We start from the raw sequence: 27,916 nt of genomic DNA, 5'->3' as shown, positions 1-27,916 counted from the left end.
AGGCGCGGCGGACCAATGGGCAGGCGGAGCGGCAGGTATGAGATGGCGGCGGGAGCACCGGCGCCCGGCGGCGGCGGCAGGTAGGAACGGGACCCCGGGCACCGGCGCCTCCTCCCGGGGCGGCGGCGGCGGCGGCGGCCCTTCCTCAGCCCCTCGCCGCCGCGGTACGGGTCGGGCGCCCTGCAGCAGCCGCTGGGCAGGTGCCGTCCGGTGCGCCTCGGCCCGCCCAATGCGGCGCTGCCCGTGCGAGCCGCGCTGTCGCCGTCCCCGCTGCCGCGCCGCCCGCGGGCCCCGGCGCCTTAACGGAGCCGTCGCTGCCCGGCGGCTCCGGAGCTCGGCCGACCCGCCGGGCAGCCCCGCGAGGGTCGCGGTAGGCCCGTGTGTCCCTGCGGTGCCCGTATCCCTGCGGGCCGGGCGGAGCAGGAGCGCTCCCCGCAGCATCCCGGTGCTGCATTGCGGGAAAGCGCTGCCCGCCCCGCTTCAAGGGCAGAGATCCCTCTCCCGCCGCCCGCCGCGGGCAGGGAGCGTTCCCTCGGGAGGGTGTCCGGGCGCCGTGCCCGCCGTGCAGCTCTGCCCTGCCCCGGGGCACCGCCGTGCTGCGGCCGGGCCGGCTCGTCCCTCCTGCAGCCGCAGAGCGGGCGCCGAGCTCTCGGCAGTTGCAGGGTTTGGTAGGGTGATGGCACTATATAGACTCGCTTCGCATCCAGCCCTCCTTCTCCTTTGCTTTGTGCACTCTGCGTGCGTTATTCTGCCTTTCCAAATACACAGACGATGTCAGCTTCACATAATTTAGCGGGTACTTTAGGGTGCATAACCATTCTGTGACTGCTGGCGATAAAATAGCGGGGACTGCGTGAGCACCTCTCTGGAACAGTGTTGTTGGATGACTGTTAAAAGGCTGCATCATCTCTTCCTTTTTTTCTTTCTTTTTTTTTTTATTCCTCTGCGTGTGTGGTGTGGAGCTGCAAACTGCATGTCACTTGAATGGCGATTCTTGTGGATAAATAAATGCAGTTGAGGGCTGATGCCTCATATCCACCTTGATTCATGGTGGTGCTGTCCTGTTCTTTGCTGAGTGGGACCCATCCTGACGGCACTGCTGTGGTGCCCGAGTTGCCCTGGAAGGAGGGATGAAGAGGTGGTTCTCCCTGCAGCATGTTTGAGCAGGGGCTGCCCGAAATGCTGGACCTGGTAAAGGGAGGAGTATGCTCTGTGCAGCTAATACTTAAAACGCCCTTTTGGATAAGGCATTTTAAACGTGGCCTGGATCAGCACAAATGACTGAATTTGCTTTTTCTATGCTGGCAGTTGTCTGTAGGATGTACTCCCCCCACTCTCTATCCCCCCCCTGCCAAGCGAGTGATTGTGTTAAAGCCAAGCCTGAAGTACAGGTTTTTTTCTTGTCACCCACAGGCAGCGCTAGCAAATCGATCTCTTGCTTTGTTGGTCTATCACCACACAGACCACAAAGCTTGCTTTTTTTGTGCTTTTGCCCCCATTTACTCTCATCTGGAGAGAGGTACAGGTTAGCTAGTAAAGCTTGCATGCTGTGTGTGTGGTCTTTAGCGTGCTGACTTAAAAGACTGGAAATAAAAGCTAGTTGTTTTAAACTCTTTACCAAATGTTACTGAACATGCCAAAAGGTGATTTGTGTGTGTGGGCCTCTGTTCTGTTTGTGGTCTTTCTAACCTCTTTCTGTCTCGTTATAACTGAGAACGATGATTGCATTGTGCCACAGTGCTCAATTTCAAAAGAGAAACATCTGTCTGTTTAATGAAGGCTTTTAACAAGGTCTGATTCAAGCAGAGCCTGAACGCTTTGCCAGGCACTCGTATCCGCCATTTGATATGGCAGGGGTGGGATGAGTGGAAGGAAAAAAGCCATGAGGCATCTTGCTGAAATGGCCTGTGTCACTGCACAACTGGACATCGAGAGCTCATACCATAAACAGGTTATGAAAGGAGACACAATTGCCATCTGTGTTTTACTGTAAATAGGAAAATGTTCACTGTAAACATGACTTAATGGCAAAAAGTCAAAGTGACTTGCTGAGGGTCATGCAGAAAAAATTGTTGATTTCAGAGTTAAAGCCAAGTCTGAACACATGGCTACTTTTCTCTAAAGATACCCTGGGAGCAGGGGACAATCTTATTCAAACATTCCCTTTTCAGCAGCCCTCATAAGAATTTTTGAGACCTAAACTTGTGTTTGACCCCATACTCAGTCCAAGTCCTGCCAGGTGCACATCTGATCCAAAACCAAGGCTGTATTGCATTTGCAGTATTTTTGTATGTTTGCGTGTAACACCCTGTCCTGTTCTCATCCAGGGCCTGGGGTGGGCTTGGACAACAGGATCCTTGTTCTGCTACACTTCAGTTTATTGTCTGTTTGTATGAAGGGGGAGCATTGCTTCCCACGTAGCCCAAAGCAGCTCTGGGTCTCCTTGCCAGCCTGGCCATTGCCTTGTTGCTGTGTGTACATTTACATGCCTGTGAAAATGTCACTCCTTTAAAGGTGTCTGGGCACTCAGTTCAGTCTGAAACTGAAGCTCTGAGTGCTGGACACTGCTGAGAAATCAAACTCCTTGTCCTAAAGGTCAGCAGCCCTCAGTGTGTGTTGGTTTAATAAGTGGCATGAACAGATGGGAAGGAGACAGGGCAGTGTGGAAATGTTGGCTAATATTAAATGGTTGCACTGAAGTCAAGTTCCTCTTGGAAATACTGTCCCTGTGAACACTGTGTTGGGCTCCTGATCACAACTGAGGCCTTGTATTTTCCACTTGTTTTGGACTTAGCTCTTTTTGTTAGGATCTCTTTTTCACTTGTTCTTTAGCTGGAGGCAAGAACAGGGAGCTGAAGCCCTTTTCTTGCCCTGTGCTCTGCTGGGTGCAGTCACAGACCCGCTGTGCTGATGTTGAGCCTGCTGTCACTAAACCTGCACTGTGATCCTGGGGACTGACACCATGTATTCATTCCCTGTTCCCAAATCACAGGGGTCTTGGAGCCAGCACAGGCAGATAAATGGGAGGAACCCTGGCTGCGGCTGACACTTTGTTTCAGAGCTTCATACCTCTGGGTGTATTCCTGGCCTCTCCGCCAGGTAACGCACTACACTTACTGTGGTGCCTGGGGAGAGCACTGGGGCCTTTTCTCCAAGTATTCTCTGGCTCTTGGCCTTTCTCCCCTCTGCACTAGGTAATTGCAATTAGGCTATCTAGAATTTCTTCATAAATTTTATTTCAGAAACTGTAGGTACTAGGGAATATGATAAGCTGCTTAAATAATTGCCTGCCAGCTGGTTTGCAAGAACTTTTAATGTGTTTGTTTTTGGCCTATAAAGCTCTAATAATTTGGAGTCCAGCCAAAACATCCTTTTCTTCTCGAGTGGTAATGTGGCAGCTCTGATTTTCAGAGGCAGGAATTTCTCGGGGAGACGGCATTAGTTTTCTTTTTTGTTTTTCTGAAGCTTATACTCAAGGTTGAAACATAGCTTTATGGTTTGGGACTTCCATATGGGCATTCCTACCGTCCTGCTTGCAAGCTGTCATATAACAGGAGAGAAGCATGATAAGGCTGTCCGTGCCTTGGAGAGCAGGAAGCCTTTCAGGGAACATCCTCTCAAGCTCTCAGGGGTTCCTGGAGCTCTCCTCATGCACATGCCACTCTCCATCCTCTTGAGCGGCCCCTGGAGCAGTACATAAATATATCACTATTCCCTGGGGTCTGTGGTGAAACTGGGTGGATCCAGGCAGAGACGAACTGTCAGGCGGGATGGGAAGAGAATCTGTATCTGATCAGTGTGGGAGAGTTGCATAAAGTGACAGTATAGGTTACTGTCATATGAATTCTGGTGTCTCTTTACTTTATTCCAGTTTTTGACATCCTAGCCTGCCCAAATCCCCTTCAAAAGCCCTAGGCCCCCACACTGCTCAGTTTGGTGAGTTAATTGGGCTGCTTTGTGCATCTCTGTCTCTCTGGCACCGCATGCTGTGCTGCTCTGTGGCGGGCCCAGCCTGTTTATCTGTGTTCCTCGGCAGCCCTGACCAGATGTCACCAGCTTATTTAAATGCTGGCATGCATCCAGGTGTTCCTCATCGCAATTCCAGCTTGTGAGAGTTTACACATCTGGAACAAGGGATGTGGCCTCTGACATACTCAGTGGTGTCTGCAGAGGATTGCTGATGAGAAGGGATTTGATGTGCTGTCATCCTTTCCAAACACCACTGTGATACAAAACACAGATGCAAGCATGCAGCTTGCTCACTGCACCTCCAGAGCGTTGTGAATTACAGAAGTGCAGTGAACAAAACTAAGAGCTGTGGTTCCTGAGTACCTTTGTCCTCTATTTGCCAGGCTGTGACCACAAAATCTCACCCAACAGAACTGTGGGGAGCTGGCTGTGGGTCCTGACCCAGGTCTTACTGTCCTCTCAGTCCAGAAAAAACAACTGCAGTCAAACAACTGAGTGCTGCAGCACACTGTACTCACACTGTGATGCTTTGCTCAAGTACTAACTGTCGATGGAATGGGATTCCCAAACGTGTCCCAGGTGCCAGTTAGGCCTACCAGTTTTGCGTATCAAACTGTGGGAGAGCTGGAGGAAAACACTCATCCTGCCTTGCTGGTTTTCTCTGAGTTCCCAGACTAGTTGTTAAAATAGCTTGTTAACTTTGCTGTGTTGTTTTTTTGCGATTGATTTTTCATGTCAGAAGTAAACCTGATTGTTGTGGACTGCTTATTATAGATGGTCATTCTGCTCTGACCTGGACACTAGCTTGGAGCTACTGGACTGAGAAGCACCTACATGGTGTATCTTTGCTTGTCTCTGAATTGCATCTTATCCTACCTCTGAAGGATGCCCTAGGGCTATTATCTTCAAGTGCCAGAGGTGCATGCAGTGATTTCTGAGTGCTAGAGGCCGAGGAGATAAAGGTAGGACTGGGTCATGCCTCTTATTGACTTCCAGTACACTCAGAATGGGAAAGTAAAGAAGTTAAAGACATTTTAAAATGAGGAGAGTAAGGAAGTGCTATCATTGGTGGCAGCTGGAAAGTACCACCAGCCCACTCTAGGGATATGGCAGACACGTGTGGGCTTTGCTAAGTCCACCCAACTAAGGACCAAACTGGCAAAAGTGGGAAGAAACTTCCTACATGGGATATGGATGTAGTTGAAGAGCAGTAAGTTGGCAAGAGTCCAGGGACAGATATTTAGTAAAAACTTTTAGATTACACAAGAAAGGTATTAGGGTTGATGGGAAAAGGATGTGTCTTTACAGTTTGTTAGACTCATAGTCAAAGCTCATGGTGGGTAATTCTGCAGCACACGGGGAGAAAAGGCCTAAAATTCGTGTCCTAAACATTGGACACAGCATTGAGGGCAGATACCTCATGGCCCCACATGGTACCTCAGATCTGTGCTACATTATTCACAAAGCAAATGGCTTAAATGGGTAAAATAAAGCAAAAAAGATGCATTGTTTTTCCATGGTTCTAACTATATGACTGGGGCAAACAAAATATATCAGTGCATTTTCTGTACAGTCACCTCAGGCCCTGGTGACCTCCCAGAGAAGGCAGCATGCCTCCTGGCATGTTCTGGGTGGTGGGAAATGGCTGCTGGGCTTCCTTAGGCTGCGGCCCTTCCACCCTCTGGCAAGGGTCTAGATGTGGGCACACAGTGCCCTGTGGTGCTGCCAGGTTCCTCCAGCTACCTGGCACTGCTGGCTTGTTGTCTCTGCCTCACCAGCGGCTCCCAGCCAGCGCCTGGAGCTCAACTCTTGCCTCCTCAGCCTGTGTCCCAGCCGTCCCTGCCTGATAGCTTTCAAACCAGCTCCTTTGTGCTCAGTCCCACGTCGCCCCTCGTGCAGAAGCTGGATTTCTTCTAAATGTCTGCAGTGTGACCTGATTATTTTTCCTGTCCTTCCTCGCCCTCCTTTTTAATAGCGTCTGCAGAAAAGCTGGCAGAGTTCAGTCATGCTGACTGATAGTGCTGCCTCTTCTCTTGGGATTCCTCCTCTTTTCTGTCCCTCCAGCATTCATTTCAAATTTAGTTATCAGCCCTCTAAAGACAGGGTATTGCCTTTGTTCTGTTTGTACAGCAGCGACCACAGTGGAGTCCCCAGCTGTGACCGAGGTTCCCAATGCCACAGTGATAAAAGTGAGTAGATCAGTAACGAGAAGAGGCAGCTGCTGCCATCTAAAGAAATTCAGTTTTGGTGCTGGTTTCAGTGAAATCAGGATTGGATCTAAGGCTCTTCTTCTATAGCTGCTCCCAGTAGGGGTTTATATTAAAATAGAGACACAAACTTTAGACTGCATTGACAGTCATGAGAATCAGAGCAGCATTCCTATTTAACACTGTTCGACTGTGTTATTCTGATATTAAGGCAGACATATGAGCTTCCATATCTTTAATGTAAAATTACTGGATTTCTGGTGGTAGCTGCGTTTCTGCATCTTTTACAGGGTCTTGGATAGGAGGCTGAGCCATCACAGAGCGTGGGAGCATCCAGAGCTGTGATGGTGGCATTGGGAAGGAAACTTGGTGAAGAGCACCACAGTGAACATGCAGTTCCTCTCTAATTCCTCTCCATTCTTTTCTGCCTAGCACTAGAAGACATCTGATGTTGTGGTGATGGCTGATTGAAGTACTGCTTGATCGACTCTAAAATATTCCAGTGGCTATTATTAAAAATATCACAAAGAATTCACTCAGGTCAAACTTGAGAAATTTCATGCCGAAGTGTAAATTTCTTGCTGTTTCACATATATCAAGCTGTCTCGCTACTGCAGTTTTATTTGATGCTGGTAATATATTGCATTTTCAAGTTGTTCCAAAGCATGGTCCCCCCACCCCTTCCAACCTTTTTATCTTCCCAGATAGGCCCATCTCCTCCAGGTTCACCTCACAGATGTGTAGCTGATGTTGCTGTGGTCTGAATCCTTTACAGAGACAGAATTTGAATTCATAGATAGCAGTAACTTGGATAAGCAATTTACCTGATGTCCAAAAGATAGCCAGGAGTTACGTTAATTCCAGGTTGTCCAGCACAGGCTGCCATCACTTAATAGCAGCTTTCTTCTCCTGATCCTTGCTGTTTAAATTGTATATAAATGTCTGGTTCCCATAGCCAAAAGGCTGAATCACTCTGTGTAAGCTATTTAAATGTGAAGACAGCAAAGTAAAAATTAAAAAGGCAGTGTTATCTCATACGACTTTTTTTGTCTCAAAGCTAGAGACAGTAGGCAAGGATCAGCACCCACTGTGCAGTTCACTGTGTACTCATCACAAAAGGATGCCCCTGAAGCCCTTATGAGTATAACCCTAGGCAAAAATTGCTGCATGTTTTTCCTAACATTTTTCAGAGGCAAATCAGTAATCCAATGAAGAGTTAGGGTACCAAGTCTGAGGCCTGAATGTGATCTTTGTTACACCATCTTACAAGAATGTCAGTCTGAAGTACAGTCCTCAAAGCAACTTTAACTGTGAAGTCACTTCTAATGTCTCCGCAGTCCATTCCCATTAAACTACTTTTTTTTTTTTGATCTAGGAAATAATTTTTCTTCTGGTCCTTTTGTACTTAAAATGATTCCATATAATTCCACAATGCTTCTTTCATCTCTTTGCAAAATCTGGGATGGCTCCTATCTGGCTCTGGAAATACTGTCTTTAGACATCCTCATTAATTGATTCCTTACTCTGGCACAACATAGGAAATGATGCTACTTCTCCCTCCCTGGGGAAATCCGAGCCTGTGCGCATCTGTCCTGTCTCCCTTTGTGCTTAGCCAGGCAAAGAATTGTTCATGTTTTGTGTTCTTCAGCACTGCCTGCTTATTGCCCTGCTCTCAGTAGTTGGTAGCAGTCTGGCTTTTTCTTATAATCTGAAGATTTTATTATTATAGAGGGAGATTTTTTTGTATTATCTACCTAATTTTCAAAAGCTCCTTAATCCTTTTACTCCTGTATGGTAAAACTTGTCTACTGGGTTGTGTCTGAAGTGTAGGTGCCTTAGTGATGACATACCAAGTGTGCAAAATGGCACTGGAGATGGATTTTGCCCCTGAATTAGGTATATCAGACTCCTCTGAAATCTGCAGCTTCCAGTTTATCTACTTTTCCTGACTAGAAAAACACAGTTAATGCCTTGCCCAAAAGGTATCACTTCCTTTTCTTTTCTCTTGGCTTACTTGTGTTCTCCTTATGCTCTGTTTCATGTTGCTTGAACTTCTTTCTTCCTTCACATGGGTGGACTTAGAACAACGTCAAATCTGTGAAAGCCACTAAACAGCTCAGTCTCACCTATCCAAATGCAAGCTTGCTGTCACATGAGGTAATCTGCCTGCTTGCAGAGCTCTTGCACCACAGGTTTCATCACCAGGTTTTGGCAGTTAAAGTCTCATTTTTGTCCTGGTTTCCAAGGCATTTCCCTGGCCTGGATCTAGTTACCTTAGGGATTAATTGATCCATCATGATTTTGACCTCCTGCACCATCCACTCCCCATGAAATGATGGGGCTGTCATGCCTGAAGCAAAAACGTTGTGTGTGACAGACAGCTTTCTTTGTGACTTGGCTGGGATCACAGGCTTTGGCTCTGAAAGATACTAGAATGGCAAGAATCTCTGCACAATATAAGACCCATTTTTTTTAATCTGCTGTCTTAATCACAACCCTATTACTACAAGGTTTTATTATTCATTGAGGTTTGATTTTATTCATGGGATTGGAGAAGAAGCTATTTATTCCTTTATTTTACTGTCTTTTGACGTGTCATAAAGCAATCTGAGATCACAGCGTATAGAAAATGTAACTCTAATTGCAAGCAAAGCAAAAAAAAAAAGGCAAGAAACCCCTGAATACATGTTTGTCTCCACTTTTCTGCTGTTATATAAACTGTGAGTGTAGGTAGAGTACATCCATCTCCCTTTTTTGACATGAAAACAGCAGATGGGGCACATGGCTCTTTATGAAGGTTATGGTGTGTGCAGCAGCGAGGATTGGCAGGGTTATTATGTGTAAAGCCAGTGGGGGCTTTATCTTTGCTCAGAAATAGGGGTTTGCTTCACATTTCCATTTTGATTAGCAATAATGATACAAAGGCAAATTTTCTGTGCGAGGAAGTGCTGCTAATAAAGTGACCTTTCAAAATTAAACAGCTCATTGAAGTGCCATACCACAATAAGAGTATACAAGGCTGGTCCCAGCTGCAGCAGGCAGGGAAACTGGATGGGAATCCAGAGAAACGTGGAATGGGGTATCCTGAAGTGGATGAACAGCCCATGCTGGCACAGTCATGGTAGCAAGGAGCAATGGCCAGGTGCTGTTTCCAGCTCTGGAGGGGCCAATTTACGTGCTTTGTCTTTGAAAGGATCTGAAAGTGTGAAAGGCAGGAGCAGAAAGTGTTTCTAGTAAGGTTTCTGGGCATGGGGTTGTGCAGTTAAGGGACTCGGCTATTGTCCTGCAAGTGCCGTAACATCGGTTGTGCTTGGATGCTGTTGGGAATGTGTTTGCATGGCTTTACTCATGGTAAACACAGGGTAGATTTGGAGCTATTTTGTGGATTCTTCTTGGATACAGGTGGAGAGCACTTAATACCACGCTGGTCCTAATTCAAAACCCTGGTTTCTATGTAGGAATTATTTGCTGTTAAACTCCAGCTATGCAGCCTTTGGCAAGAGACATGAATCAATTTGTCCAGCTTTTCTTTTCTGTTTTGTCTCTGTGTGAAGGCTGATGCCCAGTGTGTGCCAAGGGGGCCTTTCAGACCCAATAATGCGCCCTTGTGTCTCGTAGCATGCGTGGAATTTGCATAGGCTGTGCTGGGACAGGCAGGTTTCTTTTGTTGCTGGAAACAAGGAGCAAGTTCTTTTCCCTGTCTCTGCTTCCTAATGCCTCTTCAAAAGCTCTCAGCACTCATGTAAGAAATTTACTTTTTTCTATTTATTTTTGTATTAAATGTTGTTAAACTTTTGCGACTTGTAACACAGACTGTGAAGAGAAGTCATGTCAGTCAGTTCTAGTTGACAAAATTGTTTAATTTTCTTTCTCTGAATCTAGATATCTAATTGTCAGACAGAACAGATAATCTGTGATGCTTGATGTAACTGCTGCAAAGTATTTGCATATCTTCTCTGTGGGGAAACAAAACTGCTAGCGAGTGAATAACAGTGCACGGATCATTGCAGGCAGGGTCACTGGGCCCATACACTTGCTATTAACCCTTCTCAGGATCTGTATTGCCACAGAATGAGTTGTCATGGGTTTCAGGCAAAGGGCTTGCTCCACATTATGGGCAGAGCTGGCACTTGTTTGTGCATTGTAGACGTGTGCGATGAAATGCGAATATGATCAGATCAATTGGCAATTGCTTTTTGTCAGCTGATACCAAGTTGTTGCATTCTGGTCTTGATTTAATGCAGAGAACAAAGTGCTGAAAAACAGGCTGGGAGGTGCTCAGAAAAAAATGGCCCCCATTTGGAGTCGGCAGCGTGCTTGCTAGGCCACTATGAGCCATGCAGCTGGGAGACTTTGAGAGCTTTCTAAAATTTTAGAGGACCTGGCAGACTGCCTCATAGTCTGCCTTGCAGACCTTCTTCCTTTCCATCCTCTTGAAGGCGTCTTTGACATCCATGGAGAGCAGTGGCAAGGGGAGGGGGTTTTGTATGGATTCTCACGATGCAAGTGCTGCTTGAGAGCCTGGTTTCTTCTTGTTTCAGCAAGTATCTTTCTCCTTGTGGAGCCTGAGTCATAGCTTTTATTCTCTTATTCTGATCACGCATCCTGAAAATCCTGGAGATAGCCTTTCAGGTCAAAAATGTACAGCAGTAGCTCAGATAACTTTTGGGTTCACAGGTACTGCATGGAGGTGGGCTGGAATTCGGGTGACTTGGCAGTACGGGCTTTGATGTCCTCCTCATCATGAGCTACTGTCGATTTACATCAGAACAGGAGGTTGCTGAGATCTCTGAACTAGTAGCTGAAGTGTTCTGTTGCTTGAGCCAATGGACGTAATGTTCAGTGGGTTGCAAATGCTTTCGGTGGCAGGTGTGTTGGACAGTGAGCTTGGACATACCCAGCATGGCCCAAAGACGCTGACACAGTCTCCACCCTTCAGCAGAGAGGAGAGAAAGGTTAAGGTGCTCCAGTCTTCTATGGAAGGGCTTGTTTTGGAGGGAAAGCCTTTGGTGGGCTCGGGGGTGTTCATCAGAGCACATGCTCTGTGGCCCAGGTGCCACTCCTAAGGGACTGGTGTGATCCCCACTGCATGAGCACAGGGTCTCTTATTACCTTTGCACTTGTGGCAGATGGTGTTGGAATATGGTGTCCAATGAGAGCTGACAGATGAGGATGGATGTAGAAAGAGTGGAAAGAAAAGTATTATATAAGAGGCCAAGGGTGATTAAAGGATTAGGAATGTCACATGGTGAAAGCACATAGTGTGTAAACGGGTGGGTAGGCAGCCTACACCCAGAGCCCTGGAAGAACTGGCACACCCATTCCCAGGGCCAGGCTAACACTTTATAGCCAAGTATGACTTCAGGGCAGTAGCTTGTGACTGGAGAATGACGTTAACCCTCACCTTTAAGTAAAGGAGCAGTGGGAGAAGCAAGCTAGGCAACTCTAGCCTGTGGGCTTGACATCAGAAGCAGGAAGGTGTTTGAAACAGTGGTGGGAAGATGGTAATGGAGGACCTAGAAGTAGATGGAAATTGGCATAAGAGTTAAGTGTGAGCATTAAGGGCTCTGATTAACATGAGATATATCTTTGATAACTCCTTAATTTGATTTTCGACATGGTAAATGTACCTATCCTCTGGTAGGGCTATGTACCTGGTATAAATGACCCTTAGGAGAGCCCTGTTTCGGGTGCATCTCTTTTCCCGTGCCACATGACAAGCTATGAAATGGAGAAAGTAGGTGTCACTAGAGAAGAGGGAGGTTGGATAAAGAACAGCATGAAGAAGAGGCAAGATGTGGATGAGCTGAAAAGAGATGTTCTAGGGGAAAGGTTACTAGGGATTCCTCAAGGACTGATTTGCATGGCTCATACCAATGAATTTTCACTCACTCCAGACTCAGAGTGCATAGCTGGCAGAGGGCAGTAACCAAAAAGATTTGGCAATGTGTCACCTGGGAGCATTTGACCACATCTGCAGCAAAACTGAGGGTTCATGTTATTGCATGTTTATGATCTCAAAAACAAAGTCCCAGGACGTGGGACTATCTATTTGTTGATAGGAAGGTAGGGATGAGGTAACAGCAGTGAGAACTGATGAGTGTAAGCTGACCATGAAAAAATTTAGATTGTGTTTCAGACTTTCAGGCCACTGGGAATGAATTTATGGGGAGGAAGGGACATAAAACCAAACTTCTTCATGACTTAGAGTGGTAAGTTAATGTAAAATATTGGGTGTCGTACTTGCCTGAGCTAGTAGGATGCAGATACAGTGAAACTAGTAGTAGATGTAGACGCAGTGGAAGTTTTAGTTGGGTGTTGGCATGTGTTGCACATGTCATCATCATGCTATGGAGGTGCTAGTCTTGGACTGTGCTGTACAAACAGTCCAGAAGTGTTTTTGTTCCATGGGGAAATGTAACTGTGCTGTGCTGAACACTCACCAAATTCAGACAGTGCTGTTGGTGTAGATTGGTAGCTCCTGTGTCAGCAGATGTCTCCTTCAGGGCAGACCAGCTGGCTGTAAAAAACAAAGTGATGAAGAGTTACTGTATTTTTTTCCTCTTTCCCTTTTTCCCAGTGATGCCATCTGCAATTTTGTCATCTGCAATGACTCCTCCTTCCGCAGCCAGCCGATCATCTTCAATCCTGACTTCTTTGTGGAAAAGCTGCGCCATGAAAAACCAGAGGTGTTCACAGAGCTGGTTGTCAGCAACATTACCAGGCTCATTGACTTGCCTGGGGCAGAGTTGGCCCAGCTAATGGGAGAGGAGGACCCAAAGCTGCCTGGGGCAAACAGCACAGCCTCTGGATTTTTTCGTTCTCTGATGTCTCTGAAGCGCAAGGGTGAGTATGGCACGATGTCTTGTGCCCATCTTTAGGGTGATGCTGTCATCATCTGTTACGTGGAGTTTACAAAACTTTCAGCCTGTTGCTCTGAGCTTGCGTGGAATGCTTAATACTATAGGTTTGTAATCTCTGAGCGTGCCACCTCTACAAAGGAGCAAAACAGGCCACAGGGTTGATCCTAGAAATGCCCTGCACTTTGAGAGTATCCTTTTCTGGCGATTACTGCTGTGGTGTATGTCAGATTGGCTTCAATGGGTCAGCTGCCCACTGTGCAGCTCAGAAATCTGTAAGCATCTCCCATCCAAATGCTAGTGCTGCTCAGATCCACATCCAAATCCAGTGAGTCAGTGACAAAGCTCTGCAGACTGACTCTGATTAAGCTCAGATTCAACCCTGTGAGGTGGCATATTTCTCTTTTTCTGTTAGACAAGGATTCAGCTGGAGTTTTCTTCTGGTAAACTGACTATTCTTATCTTCTCTTTCAAGTTCAGCTGTCTTGATTATGAAACATTAGCCCCAGACCCTCCTTAGAAGTTTGAGATCTGCTTTTGAGCACTGTTATGTTCAGATCCTCTCCTCTTCAATGGCTGGCATTTACCACTCTGTTTTGTTGTAACTAAAAAAGTGGTTTTGGGGAGGTGGGGGGAGTGGGTGTGCATTCTCCCACCTCTGCCTACACTCGAGGGGAACCTGGTTCTTCTGATAAGTTCAGTTAAACTTCCTCACTCATCTAGACAGAAGTTGACTCCATCTGGGCACCTCACATCCCTCTTCAGCTCTAGTTTCCTAGCTTAAACTGGAGGGCTGCTGGCAGAGAAGCTGTAAGGAGCTGCCTTCAGATGTTGGCAGCCTGAGGTTGAACACTTCTGATTAGTCCTCCCCTTCCTTTGAGCAGTTCTGCTGCTGTGAGTACCTCCGAGAAGGGAGTTATTGCTATGTCTGAGTGGCTTTTTTCTGTCTTTAACCTTTATGTAGTATCTCTAAGTGCTTCTGATTTTACCAAAGTTATTCCTCTGTTGTATTTCATAAGGACAAGCTCTGCAGCCCCACTGCTCAGGCAGAATTTTCAGGTACTGGCTTCAGCCCTCCACTTCTGGTTCACCCAGCAGGAATCCTTATTAGATACATACACCCTGGGAAAATAAAATATAAAATACTGCAAATCAAGTCTTTTAGCATCCTTAGGTGAGAATTACTTCATATTGACATGGCTCACCTTGCTGCTCCATAATAACAGGTCTTCATGCTGCCCCTAACCTGCAGTTAGACTGTGCTCATACCTGTTATTGCTCCTGCCTCAGTTCCCAGAGAGTAGCAAGACACCTTAAATTCAAACACTTACCACTTCACAAACACAAGCAAGTGAGTAACTAAGCTGGAAGTGTTTTCTTAGTGTGTTTGGAAACCTCCATGTTCTTGTCAAAACTTTCCAGCAGGGGCTGGTGAGCCTTCTCTATCTGGCTAATTTTTTTTTTTAATTATCTGTACTCTGCTGGAGTGCTGCTCTTACCAGACCTGACATCTCCCGCTAGCTCTCTTCCCCAAGAGCTCTGCTTTCTCCCATTCAGATGTCTCTGTGGCCGTGTGTTTCACTACAGCTACAGCTAGCAGATGTTTCCAAGTCTGCTGGCTGCACTCCCAGGCTGCAATGGCAGTGTCTCCCGGCATTGACAGGCACTGTCTGTGAACTCCTTGGCCAAACTCTGAGAAAAAGAAGTTTGTGCCTACAGAGAAAATCAGTTTTGTGTACTGTGTGTTTCATCTTGGAGCCATCATTTGTTTTTCTTCATGTTATAGACCAGCTAGAACAAACAGGTTTTATTTCTTCAAAGCCAGAGGCCAAGGACCACAGAGCTCAGAGCTGATCAAACTGCAAATACAACTTCTTTGAGCATCAGGAAACTCAGTCTCATGCTGCTGCTTAGTTTCAGAAGCAGTCATACAATAACATCTAAGCCTTTGTAACGCAGCATCCGTTCTCCAGACACGTCTTTCAAGTTTCTTTGAGAATCAAATTCTCATTCAGATACCAGCTTCTGACTTCAAAACTAAATCAAATTTGTCAGGCCCTGCATGTCTCAAGAAGATGTATTTTCCTCTTCTATTCCTGGCCACTGTTGATTCTATCTGTTGAATGTCTAATGAGTTTAGTTTTCTTCAAGGACAAGAATCTTTTGCCAACCATTCTCTCCCTTTGCACTCAAACCTTTCAGATCTTTCACGCAGATCAAGAGCTCACATTTGCCTCCTTTCTCCTGCAAGACTGAAGCATGTGCTTTATCAGAGTGAGGTCAAAAAGTTCTTGATTTAACAGGAGGCTGGAGTTCCTGGTGGCTTACCATGTATTTCAGAAGTCCTGGAAGAAAGCAGAACATTCTTCAGGCGGAATAAATTTAGTTGCACAGGAAGGCTGCTAGAGAAGAGCATAGGGTTAACCAGGTCTCTCCCACATGCTGTGAGCATCAACACCACAGAGCAGTAAGATCTGTAGTACAACAGACCAAAAGCTAGTAAAATCAAAATGCGCTGTGGTGGGGGGGAAAGAAGAGGCAAGACAAAGCTTGCAGCGGAGATAACTTTTATCACACCAACCAATGCACTGCTTGGATTGCTGGGCTATCAGCTGTAACAATAAGGAGGGAAATCTTCAGTGCAAATGGTGTAGATGTCCAGCGTGCCCTCAGAAGTGACCCATGCTCCTGTTAGTCAGATCATGGAGAAGGGAGAAATATTCTTTTCTTAAATCTGTTGGCTCTTTGAAGCCTGAGTGCAAGCGTAGGACAAATCAGTTTTGCATCTGGTTCCAGTTCTCAGTCCCAGTCAGCATGTTGTGCTACGGTCTATCCAGGATCTCATCTCCAGCTGCAGTCCAAACCTACGTGCATCTGAGGGAAGAACTGTAGTGCTCAGAGTTCTGTTTGCTGTCAGTGAAGCCCCTGGGAGTTGTCTCAGCTTTCTGAGAGACAGAGCATGCTGTCTGTGTGTGTTTGACAGAAAAATCCATTCACTATCAAGGCTGCATTTATTAGACAACACTGTCCTGCTGGGTAATCACTATCTTACCTGTGAAGTCCCTCTCTGGATGAGAACAGTTTTCTGCACTAATTCAACAAATGCCCTTCAGTTAAATGGGCTTCTCATCTAATGTTTTCTTCCATGCAGGGATCTCCTTCCTTTCAGCTCAGTTGCTTCCACCTTTTGGGGCTGTAGCCTGTGTTATTTAGTGGAGTTCTGGAGCTGGCAGCTGATGTCCAATCTGTAACAACCCCACAACATGGGAGCAGACTCCCAAGAGTGAGAGGACCTGTCAGTGCTCCCTATGGAGAAGGACCCAGCTCATTGCTTACCTACTCTCCTTTTTTTTTTTTTTTTTTTTCAGTTCTTCCTTGTTCAGTCTTCATACTTTACTCAGGCTAGAGCAGCTGACATGGAAGAGAGATTCACTGGGATGAGGGAATTCCAGGGATTGCCCATCCCTGAAAAGGAGGACAGTGTGAGACAGTCAGATCATGTCTGATCTCCCCAGTAGTGCTTGTTCTCCTCTCCCATAAGCTAGTAGCTTCAGCTCTTCTTTCTGCTCCACTTCATGTCAAGCCACAGTGAGGATGAATCTGGACTTTCCTTCTCAGGCGTGGCGAGTACCAGTGTGGAAGGCACCTGGGCAGTCCAGGCTCTCAACATCTGCCCTTCCCACTTCTCTGTTCCCATTAAGTCCAGGCGTGCAGATTCTATGCCATTTAAAACTGAAGCCTCTGTTTTGGTGTTGTTTTCTTTTCAAGGGCTAGAGAATGTTTGCTTTAGCTGATAAAAACTGTAATTAAACTGAGGTAAGAAGAGGGATGATGAAGCCCATGTAAGTACAGCATGATGAGATGAAGTGTCTTATTTTGGAGTGTTTGTGATACCTCACGTGTGTGTGAGTCCTTGTGACCTTCACCCTTAGTATTTTGGGGCACTGGTCTTTGCATGCTGAAATCCTATTCTTTGGGAAGCATTAATTTCTGTGGCTGTTGGGCTCTGAGCTGCCTGAACATGTTGTCTTCTGTTCTGCAGAGAAAGGGGTGGTGTTTGGCTCACCGCTGACAGAAGAAGGCATTGCACAGGTTTCCCAGCTAATCGAGTATCTGCACAAAAGTAAGTGGCTCTGTCTTGCTGTCTTCCCATCCCAGTGGGGGAAGGGGATGGGACTGGCCCGCCTCAGGTGCAGAATGAAAAGCTGTAATCTCTCCAGTGTCAGGAGTTCAGCACTGCACTGGGTGACTATTCCCCAGAATTGCCTAGCAGGTATGTTAGTTTATTTCCCTCTGTACAAGGACTTTTTCTACTGATGTGAGCTAGCTTGAAGTCATATCTTCATATCTCTGAATGCAGTTCACTGAGGTTTGCTGTCAAGCTCTGGAAAGAGGAGGGAAGTGCTTTAGTAAGAAGATGGGAATCAGCCTCTGATTACTCAGTGCCCTTTTTTCTCTCCTCTCCCAAGCAGATCTAAGAGCAGAAGGCTTGTTTCGAGTGCCAGGCAACAGCATCAGGCAACAGATCCTAAAGGACGCTCTGAACAGTGGTACAGATATTGACCTGGACTCTGGGGAGTTTCATTCCAATGATGTGGCCACCCTGCTTAAGATGTTCCTGGGTGAATTACCAGAGCCACTGCTGACACACAAGCACTTCCATGCCCACCTCAAAATTGCAGGTGAGTGAGCAGCAAGTGGCAGTGATGAGCAGAAGGACTGGAACTAGCCCCCTAGAAAGCACACTAGCCTGCAGAAGGGTGTTCCTTAAAGGCAGGGTAAGAAGGAATCTTCCTGCCATCTCAGTGCGATGGTGGAAAGACTGGAGCTGAAAATCCTAAGGAATCAGACCAAGTCTGTCTAGCCAGTCTTCTCTAGATAACTGAGGAGTAAAGCCCACACTGGTAACCTGGGTCTCCATCTGTTTCATGTCTGGGGTTCTCCTGAGCAAGTTGTGGTTTCTATGTACTTAATAACTGTTATTGAACTACCTTATGTGAACTTCCTCCATATTGCCTTCAAGCCATCACAGCTCTCAGCAGTTCTGTTGTTCTGTGGGAGGAGTAGCACAGATTAACACATTAAGTAGGGAGCTTTGGAGCTGGGAGGAAAAGAGATGGAGGGCCAAGAACTGTGTAGGGGATTGTAGGAGATCTGAATATGAAGAGGGAAGGATAACTGGTTGCCATAGACTGCTGTTAGGAAAGATAACGTATGTCCTTCATGTTCTGCCTTGTGATTTGGCAGACTTGACACTGTTTGATGAGAAGGGGAATAAGACAAGCACTCCAGACAAAGAGCGCCAAATTGAAGCCCTCCAGCTGCTGTTTTTGATCCTTCCCGCTCCCAACCGCAGTCTGCTCAAACTGCTCCTGGACTTGCTCTACCAGACCGCCAAGAAGCAGGACAAGAACAAGATGTCTGCCCACAATCTTGCCCTCATGTTTGCACCCCACATCCTATGGCCCAGAAATGTGAGCAATGGCTTGGTATCTGTGGGTGGGATATTGCAATATAGACAGCAGAGGCTTGGCAGGGGAAGAACCAAGATGGGAAGGTTAGTATTGACACAGGGATGTGAGGGTTCGACACTGTGATGGAGAGGTGAAGCTTCCTGGCAAGGATTCAGTCCTAGTGTTCAGTCCAGACATAGGTCTCTTTTGCAGTTTAGGCATCATCTTTTTCAGTAAAATTGAAAGAACAGCACAGTCATGCTTCTTTTAAGAAAGTCAGCTCCAGCTTCTGTGCTGCTGGTGAACTGTTTGGCCACAGAGTTGTCGGGTTCTCCTCTCAGAGCAGCTTTGGCTCTGTGAGCTCTGCTTGTTGGTGTTCTGTGAACCCTGTCTGCCTGTCACCTCAGAGCAGGTCTCCTGCTGAGGCACTGTGTGTCCATCTCCCAGAAACAGCAAGGGCAGCAGAGACCCTTCCTCCTCCCCTTCTAATGAATGCACTTTTGGCTGTGTCCTCTTACCAGGTGACAGCAAATGACCTTCAGGAAAATATCACAAAGTTGAACAATGGGGTGACCTTCATGATCAAACATTCTCAGAAACTCTTCAAGGTGAGTGTGCTTTGGGGTCTTGCTCTCCCTGCCCCTGTCAGCAGGAGACTGAATGCCCCTTGTCCAGAAAGATTCCAGGGGTCAAGTGTATATTCTGGGGGATCTCTTCTGCAGTAGGAGAAGGAGGATTTCTACAAGAAACTGTTCCTTTAGTGACTAGGGAGGTCTTTGCTGGGCAGGCAGCCCCAGAGATGGGCAGGTCAGCAGCATGGTGCAGTGTAACACTCCCCTCTGCTGGACACCAGCACCTGCTGCCCAGCTGGAGATGTGGCTCCTGGGGGGCAGGTACCCACCGGGCTGCACTAGGGTTCTCACAGGATAAGGACAGGGACTTGTCCTGGTTGAGTGCTGCCACGAGCTGAATACCTAATACACTGTTGTTTTGTTGTGAACTTCTCTGCAAATGGTAGTCAGCCCACTGTTGTTACAGGCACTGACTAGCTCTGAGTAGGGTGCTGTAGAGCAGTCAGGAGTGTGGGGCTTTCTTCATGTTCCTCCCAGGAAGTGTTTCTACAACAGGCAGTCTCTTGACTTCTCAGGAGCTTCCTGGTCACTAGGTATCTGCTCTCTGTCCTCCCATAGAAAGTTCCCTTCTGCCCTCTTTGTCAGGCCCCTGCTTGGCCAGCTGGGGGAATTACTTAGAGCAGGGTTCCACAGGAGCTTTTTCCTACTGTGAGTTCCACTTGTGCTGTTTGCCTGCATGTGAACATGTGAACTGTGAAACTGTGAACAGGGACTGCACTGAGGACATGAAGTTCCATGGCTTTGTCTTCCCTAAGTGGCTGAGGTCTTGATACAAGGGGCTTGTGTGGTATGGTTGAAAAGCAGCTCTTGCTGGGGCCACTCTTTCCTCAAGGCCAAACATGCTAAACATACATTTGGCCTGTTCTCTGCTCATCATCACAGGCTCCAGTGTACATCCGGGAGTGTGCCAGGCTGCACTATCTGGGATCCAGAGCCCACACATCAAAGGTAAGGCCAGCAAATGCAGTGCCCTCCATTAGAGGGCAGAGGCTGTGATGCTATGAAGGGATCCTTGTGAGTGATAGAAGCTGCAAACCAGCTAAGTCGTGAAAGAGGATCTGTCAGAAGGCAGGAGCGAGGGAAGCATATGGTGTGGTAGTGCAGGTGGCTGCATTAGGGAAATTGGACAGAGTTGAAGCATCTGTTAATCAAAAGCACAGGAAAAGAAAGCTACTGGCCGCTGTTTAGGGCAAAGCTGCTCCGTGTGTCCAGTACATGCAGCACCTGCTCCTTTGATGGGTTTGTGCCTTCCAAACAGACAGACGTGCCTGCTGCCGTGGCCAGGTTTCTTGGAAGAAGTGCTGGGATTAAGGCTGCTCGCTGCCACTGGGACAATTGTGTCTTGCTAGCAAATACTTCCCTGCCTCATATAGCTGCAGAAGAGGGAAGATGCATTGCAAGGAGCTGCATTGACCCTTCTCAAACCTGGAAGGGCTTCTGCAGCTGGCATTTGGGAGGGGAAGGAAGAAGCAATGGGGTCACCTTTGTATTGCTGTCACCTTTTCCTGGCACGGGGCCTGCTGGTGCAGTGCTGCTGCAGAAGGGTAGGGAAAACACAGCCCTGTGCATTCACTAGTGTTGAGGCAGCTCACGAGACTCGTCGTAGCCTGGCTTAGATGGGTGGCTCATTGGGATTAAAGCATGGCAAGCGACTGCTGTCTCCGCTTTCCCAGGACGACCTGGATTTGCTGACGTCTTCTGGCTCCAAGGAGCTGCAGCCCCTCAAGTCTCAAAAGCGAAGCCGGCTGGACTCTTGCCATCAGGAGGAGACCCAGCAGCGCACAGAGGAGGCACTGAAAGAGCTCTTCCGCCATGTCCACAATATGCCTGACTCTGCAAAGAAGAAGAAGCTTATCCGGCAGGTAGCGTGGGGAGAAAAGATATCCTTTGGGTGTGCTTGTCAGCACAATCCTGGGCACAGGCAGCGCCTTCTTCAGAGCTGCTCCTAATCCTGGGAGGGCTGGGGAGAGTGGGCTGTGGACTTTGGGCTGTGTAAGGGACAGAGCTGTAAGAAGACAGGGAAGGAGGATGTGCCTGGATGTGACTGATACTGGAGCTTGCTGCCTCAGGCTGTGCTTTGAGCTGTTTTTCAAGCAGTTTTCCAGTCCTGATCCTGGCCTTGATGAGCTTCCTCCCTCAGAAGAGGAAAAGTCTTGTCCCCTCTTGCCTCCAGGGAGTGGACAAACTGGTCTCTTCTTGGTCCCAGACAACTTGCTGCTCCAGACAGACTGGTTGATATGGTCAGCACCAGTCTTGGCTGCCAGCCTCCAGCTGCTGCCCAGCCCCCTTTCTGCTCCAACACCTGCTGCTTTTGGTTAATCTGGTAGCCAGCACAAAGCAGCTTCACACCCAAACTCCCTTTAATGCTGGATGGGAAATATGGCCTTCCTCTGCTTTCTTATCCCTGCAGCTTTGAGCTGCTCCTCCATTCTGGGGTATGAAAGAGACAAACTGAGTTCTGGAACAGCAGGTAAAGCAGCACACAGCAGTAAGAGACTGGTGTAACTGTGGTAACATACTGCCCTCATGTTTCCTCCTAGTTTAATAAGCATCCTACAGCTCTCACTCCTGGCTCTGATGTACCCACATCCCCAGCACCACGACGTGCCCGCTCACGCTCCTTCAGCGGCCTCATTAAGGTAAAAGCAGCTTCTTACCCATGCTCTCTCTGCTGTGAGTTTCTGATGTTGCTCTCTGCTTCTGCCTTGCCCTGCATTGAATGAGATCCTCAAAGCCAGGGACTGTTCAAAGTATTGTCTGCCAAACAACATAGATCTACTGGGGCAGAAAAGGCAGCACAGTGAAAATAAGTCTTGTTAGTATAAAGTGTAGTTATCTTGAAACACATGGCTGTAGAATCTGTGCATGTTTCTGGAGAATTGATTGCTTCCTGAGATGAGATGAGGACTGACAGGAAGCTGGTCATGTAGTCTAGCGTGTTAGCATGGGTTTTAGCACATGGTGGGCTGCTCCACAGCAGCATGTACCTGCTTCTGACAGGCTGGGTTCCTGGCCGGGCCTCAGCTCAGCTCCCAAACCCTTTACAGTCAGGCAGGCTCAGCCTAGTGCTGTGATATTTCAGGTGGTTCTGCTTTGCAATCCTTGTCCCAGCTTGGCTTCCTTTTTTCTTTCCCAGCATCCAACTGCTTACCAGCAATGCATCCCGCTCCTTCTCTTTCTTTTTCACTTTGCACTCAAAGCACTAGCCAACAGCCCTCTCTTCTTACAACAGCGGAAAGTTTTGGGAACCCCAGTTATCCTGGAGAGGAAGAGCAGGGATACCACACCAGAGCCTGTGCGGGTCAGCAAAGAGAATGTCCAACTGGTAAGAAATTGCTCCCAGCACCTCTGAAGCTGTTGGTGGGGAAGTGTGTGAAGGGAGTTTGAGTGAACTTGGGCGCTCATTTCATCAGTCCTTGGGGAGCTGTTTGTTCTGTGTTCAAGAGGTTTCCAAGGTTTCCCAAGGTCCTGGGAAGCTGCTCTGAGGAGAGCAGAGCAGATGGCAAGGGCAGCATCAGGGCAGGGGTGGCAGCACTGGGCCTCTACTCCAGTTTTGTCCCTCTGGCTGTGTTCTGCCCTGGGGCATTGACTTGTGCCCCCTTCCCTCTCTCTCATCCTCCTCCACAAGTTGTACAGAGCCTGCTGCTTGTATGCAGTAAGGCTGTCCCATGGCTTGGACAAACTAAGAGTATATTTGGCTGATAGATGTATCTGGTGGTACAGGCTGCTCCTAGGGAAGGCTGTGGATGCCACTTCATTCACCAGCTCTCTACTCCTATTGCACTCTCTTGTCCAGTTACAGAAATGTGGCTCTCCAGCTCACATGTCCCAGGCGAAGCTGAAAACTCTGGAGGGTCGGAAAGAGGTGAGACACTACCTGCCCCCCCAGTTCTTTTTCCTGTGAGGAATTTGATGTGCTGGGCTCTGACACCTGCAGAGGTGACGGCACACACTCAAGGCTCTGTGACAGCTACAGTGCCCCAGCTCATAGCAGTCTGCTCTGTGCTGAGCTGCAGGCAGGTGGCATTCTGGAAGCCAGACCCTGAAGGGTTTCACCCAGCAGGTGGGTACAGCCCTTCTACCTGTGAGTTGACAGGCTGGCTCTTGCAGGAAGCAGAGGGAAGCTGGCAGCACCGAGTAGTGCTAACAGCCTGTCAGGGTGTGTCATGGTTTTGCCACGTGGTTTTGTCGTGGGACAAGAGGTTGGTGTAGCCCAACCGACCGCTGTGTTTGTTCCTGTCTGCTCACTGCCTCTTCTACTGCTTTGATAAAAGGTGCTGGAGGCAGACACCAGGGGAGGGTCCTTGTAGGAGGAGAATATCAACCTTTTCTTGCATGGCATTCTGTGTCTCAAGCATTCAATTGCTCTAATTCTCTGCTACAGGAATCCTGTAGACGCATGCGAGGCCTCCTGCTTTCCAAGGATTCATCATCCCTCTGAATCGCCTCGCACCAACGCATGGGTGGGGATTGCCCAGCCTCGCAAGCTGTGAATAAATAACGTGCTGCACTGAGAGGGGAGCGCTGCAGGCTCACGGCGCCCTCAGCAACACAGCAGCACTCTTGAAACTGGACCTTTGCAAAGACTGCAGGGACTTGTTTCTTTCTGTATATAAATTATATTTCATTCTACTATGGGGCAAACCACTATCTAACCGAAACTTGTGCAGCATGTCTGACCTGCTGACTCTGGGAAGAGCTGGAGTGCTTGCTTACAAGGAGAGCCCTGTTCACTGCAGAGCCCAGCATGCACTCCCAGCTTTCTCTGCAATGTTGCTACGCTGTATTTTTTTTGCTTCTGCTGAGTTTTTAACACGTTGCCTTGTTTTTGCTTCCTCCCCTCTGCTAGCAGTGAGAACAATGGACTGCAACCTTTACCTGCATCCTGACAGCTAAGCTGTCCTCCTCTGGAGCCAGGCCCTTCTCTGCTTCTTCTGGGCTCCATTTTGCTCTGCTGTTTGCAAAGGCTGGAGTGCACAAACGGTACAGAGCACAGGATGGGCCTGGGAGGGGGAGAGGCTCTGGATGCCATCTCAAGTGGGCAAAGCAGCATCCCAAATAAACTCATCCCTCTGTTTTAGCTTGAGCTGGAGGCAGCCCTTGTTCACTGCCTTCGTATCTCAGTGGCACAACTCTGAGCAAGGGGTGTCTCTGCTTTGCACTCCCCCAGGGAGGCTAAGCTGAGCAGAGCAGGAGGCTGGCAAAAGCTGTCAGGGGCAGAACAGCCTAGTCATTGGAAGTTAGGGTGTCGGGAGCAGGCAGAGTCTTGTGGCTGTGTGCAAAGCATAAAAGCAGTGTGAGCAGCATGAGAGGTGAGAGAAGGCTCTAGCTACTTGTGATCTGCTGCAAATTGTGCCAAAGGCTTTGGCTCAAGATATCTGGATGGCTGGTAAGGCAACTGGCTCATTAGTCATTAAACTGGGGGAAAGGGCTGAAGCTGGGTTCAGCTCTTTGGTCTGAGCTGCAGAAATGAGATGAAACCATCTAGATATGGGATAAACCCCCATCACAGCTGGCCAGTAGCAGTTAAGCTAAAGTACTCCAGTTAGCCAATCTTGCCAAGAACGTGTCTGCAAGCACTCTGAGGTAGGATACACACAGGGTCACTACTGTGAAATAAAGATTTAATCAGCTGGGGAACCATCTAAATACTTCTCAGCCCTTCTCAGCAAAGCAAATAATCTCTGGAATCCAATTATATTTGTCTTCTAATCTTTAAGAACCAGCAGCCAGCAGGAGTTAGAGCTCTGTTCTTGACAGCTTTCTGAAACAACTGCTGACAGGAGGTGTGAATATTGGGATATGAGCAGGGAGTTCAGTCTGACTGGCTGGAGCTGTCAGAACAGGGCATCGGAGACCTGTGTGGCTTAGCTGGAATTTGTCACTTTCTTTAATTCTAATTTTTTAATTTTTAATTTTTTTTTTTTTAGATACAAAGCTTTGTGCTGCTCTGTATAAAGGGAAATTTCTGGTCCTTTATTGAGGGGACCTGTCCCCAGTCTGACCCCAAGCTGGAGCCTTGAAAATGTAGGGGGTAGTGGAACTATAGATGTGTGAGTTGCTGGTGTTAGGAGCCTCTGTCACAGCAAAGAAAGAGCTGTGGTTCTTCAGGGACCAGGCTGGCAGGGATGCTGTGAGGAAGGGCAGAGGCTGTTTGCTGTGGCAGTAGTATGTGCTTTTTGAATGTGCCTGTAATCATTCCCTCGAGGGGCTGAAGCTGTCTATGTGTTTTTCTCTGAAGGGCACTGTGTGTTTTACTGATTGCACTTCTGCCCTGTCCCTGCAGCCCACTGTTAGCAGAGACCTGGGGATCTTGGCTTTGCCTCTGAACAGAGAAGAGGCACAGACAAAGGTCAAGTGGCAGTACAGGGAGAGCTGGGTCTGGTCCTGCTACCTCTGCTCTTACTTGCATCAGGAGCAATTGCTGGGTGAAGCATTTGTTCATTCCTCTTCTTCCCATTGTCCCTAACTTACTTGGGCATATCTCTCTGTATAGGTGTCTGCTTGGCAAGGCAATCTTGTTCCTAAGACTAAATACCCTTCTCCCATATAGATGAGAGGCATGTAACTCCCTACTGTCCCCCCTTAGTGATGGCTCTAGCTCAGGGGCTCTGTCTGGCTCCTGGCACAGCTGAAATTTGTTTAGCTCTTAGAAAAATTACCTATGGGACATCATCCAGGCATTCTGCATGTGTCAGATGCCTTATTTGCCAAAGGGGTGGATGCTGTCTTCAGACAGGGCAGTCCCAGGAGGGCTTTTGGTGCCCTTGGCTGTAGGGTGCTGTGCTCCCTATGCTGAGGATGGTGGTGGCTAACAGATTTGGCCTTTAGGACCTTGGCTGTTGCAGTCCTAATGTGTTCACACTGTCTCCCAGGCACGGGAGGGTTTTAGTCATGCTTGAATGTGTCTCATTTGTCTGCCCTGTGCAATGACTCATAAGGATGCTTCTTCCCAGAGCAGCCGCTAACTGTTCCCAGAGTCTGTCGTTTCCAAAGTATTTTTAATCTTTGTCCTTATTTATATATGCTATGTAAGTACTGTTGCAGACTGTTGCCTTTCTGTGTGTTCATGTGAAAACCCCATATTAAATGCTTTTATTTTTAGTGATTTTGCTTGGTGGCTTAAGCAGTTTCATTGGGATAGCAAGGACTTGGTGGTGCATCCACCTTTAAAAGGAAGGAAACGTCTGCTCCGAAGCCCAGAGCTACAAGTGTGGGGGTGCTTGGTGAGGCACTGCCCACCTGCAGTGATGGCACTGGCCTCCCATGGCACTAGGGCTTGTTCCCTCTGGGATACTAGCATGATACAGGGTGCCCAGACAGGCTGTCTTTTCCTCAGAGGTATGAAATTGGACCTCTTCTTTTCCTGTCTTCCCCCTGCTGTCATCCAGGGTGATGGGAAATCAGGTTTACAAAGAACACTTTATATAAATAATGGATCAAATGAATAAATTTTTCTCTGTAGAACCATTCTTCTCTTGCCACTCTTGGCTGCTGAAAGAGGATGCTTTCTGCTTGCATTTTCTTTTCCTCCTTCTTAATAATGGCGTCTCAGATTTTATGCAGATTATTTCTCTGTGAAGTTCTTCCACGTTTGAAATGCCCTGGGCTTGCCTGCCGTGGCTCAGACACTCATTAACATCCTTGCCACGCAATTGAAAAACAAGCAGGAGAAGCAAGCAGCACGGTGTGTTTGAAACCAGCACTGCCTTCCTGCGGGGTGAGCTCCGAGTGGGCCCCCTTCCCCTCTGGGGCTGCAGTTGGGTGTCGTGGTACTGGTGAGCCCCATCTCCCCGGAGCTCAGGGAGCGGGAGGCGATGGGCATCTGTGCACTTCAAAGTGGTCATGAGAGTCTAGGGAGACATTTCTCTTCTTGAACATGCTGAACAAAGGAATGCAAAAACTCACAACAGCTATTTTCAATACTGCAAACCCAAATATCGCCCCCCTGATAAGCTGTGATTCAAAGTGGCAGCTTTATCTGGCTTACATAATTTAAAAAACGAATAGTTTTTGGCTCCTAAAGCCACAAGCCAAGCACTTATGCTCTACTGTAAGTGAAAGGGCAGCAGCCACTGGGACCAAACACTGGGTGAAGGTACATATTTAGAGGGGGATCACTCAGCTCTCAATGTGTTTGCTTTGGCCTTTAGTATTCCTGCACAGCAATGGTGTTGCAAAACAAACAAGCAGTGCTCACCTTCATTTCATTAAACAGTTTTTATCTCAAATTGCACAGCACAGACTTGCAAATAAGTTCTGCAGAGTGTCACTGCTATCTAAATCAAATTTTTGCAAGTTGTCTTGGTTTTGTTGGTTGTTTTTAAACTGTTCTGCCCTGGTTCAGAGTTGAAATAAGATATTCTTTCTCTCTTAAATTCTCATGTGTGGCTGGGAGCTGTCATGTTGCTGCTGCATCTCACTGCCTAGGGCAACAGTGTAGACAAAAAACATGAGTAGTGCTAGCGATAGATATTGGCACCAGCCAGACCAGTTACCAGGCTTTACAGTCTCATTGGCTTGGATTAACTAATATTTTTTCATGGAGCGAATAAATTACCATGTTTAGTTCTGTTTGCTCATCCCCCCAGTGAGGTTTTTTTGTTGAAGCTCATAAACTGTGCAGGCATGTAGATGCCAAAAATCTCCATTCTGGGTCCCACACTGACCTTCCACTTGTGCTGTAGACCAGAGTGCGATCTGAACTGGCACCAGCACTCTGGCTTCATCCTGCTCCAGTCCAGCTTTGTTCCTGGGAAGTGCCCACACATGAGGAATGTGATAGGGTTGTCTCT

At 47.7% G+C, this 27,916-nt stretch overlaps 1 protein-coding gene across 2 annotated transcripts; it reads left to right on the top strand.

Annotated features, from left to right (window-relative positions):
- Window positions 1-27: 27 nt before the first annotated feature.
- Window positions 28-26,229, top strand: ARHGAP19 (Rho GTPase activating protein 19). 2 transcript variants are annotated; one of them, XM_050305324.1, is made up of 12 exons: window positions 28-80; window positions 12,757-13,022; window positions 17,079-17,159; window positions 17,509-17,718; window positions 18,284-18,510; window positions 19,011-19,097; window positions 20,004-20,069; window positions 20,795-20,983; window positions 21,662-21,760; window positions 22,354-22,446; window positions 22,918-22,986; window positions 23,506-26,229. In XM_050305324.1, exons 1-12 carry the CDS (start codon window positions 43-45, stop codon window positions 23,560-23,562), a joined length of 1,482 nt encoding a protein of 493 aa, XP_050161281.1. In that variant the 5' UTR covers window positions 28-42; the 3' UTR covers window positions 23,563-26,229. The 2 variants fall into 2 exon arrangements, with proteins under 2 accessions (XP_050161281.1, XP_050161282.1); XM_050305325.1 differs by lacking the exon at window positions 28-80 and adding an exon at window positions 9,886-9,918.
- Window positions 26,230-27,916: the final 1,687 nt, after the last annotated feature.

Source organism: Myiozetetes cayanensis, unplaced genomic scaffold, assembly GCF_022539395.1.
Source record: "Myiozetetes cayanensis isolate MyiCay16 unplaced genomic scaffold, myiCay2020 scf10, whole genome shotgun sequence".
Lineage (NCBI taxonomy): Eukaryota > Metazoa > Chordata > Aves > Passeriformes > Tyrannidae > Myiozetetes > Myiozetetes cayanensis.
The sequence above is the reverse complement of the archived record's forward strand: the minus strand, read 5'-3'. Positions and strand labels throughout refer to the sequence as shown.

Bases quoted from the DNA above. Each gene is read 5' to 3' on its own strand.
- ARHGAP19 (XM_050305324.1), top strand. From the start codon at position 43: ATGGCGGCGGGAGCACCGGCGCCCGGCGGCGGCGGCAG. The intron at 20,070-20,794 runs GTAAGGCCAGCA...CCGCTTTCCCAG, and splicing joins CCAGAGCCCACACATCAAAG to GACGACCTGGATTTGCTGAC. The intron at 20,984-21,661 runs GTAGCGTGGGGA...GTTTCCTCCTAG, and splicing joins AGAAGAAGCTTATCCGGCAG to TTTAATAAGCATCCTACAGC.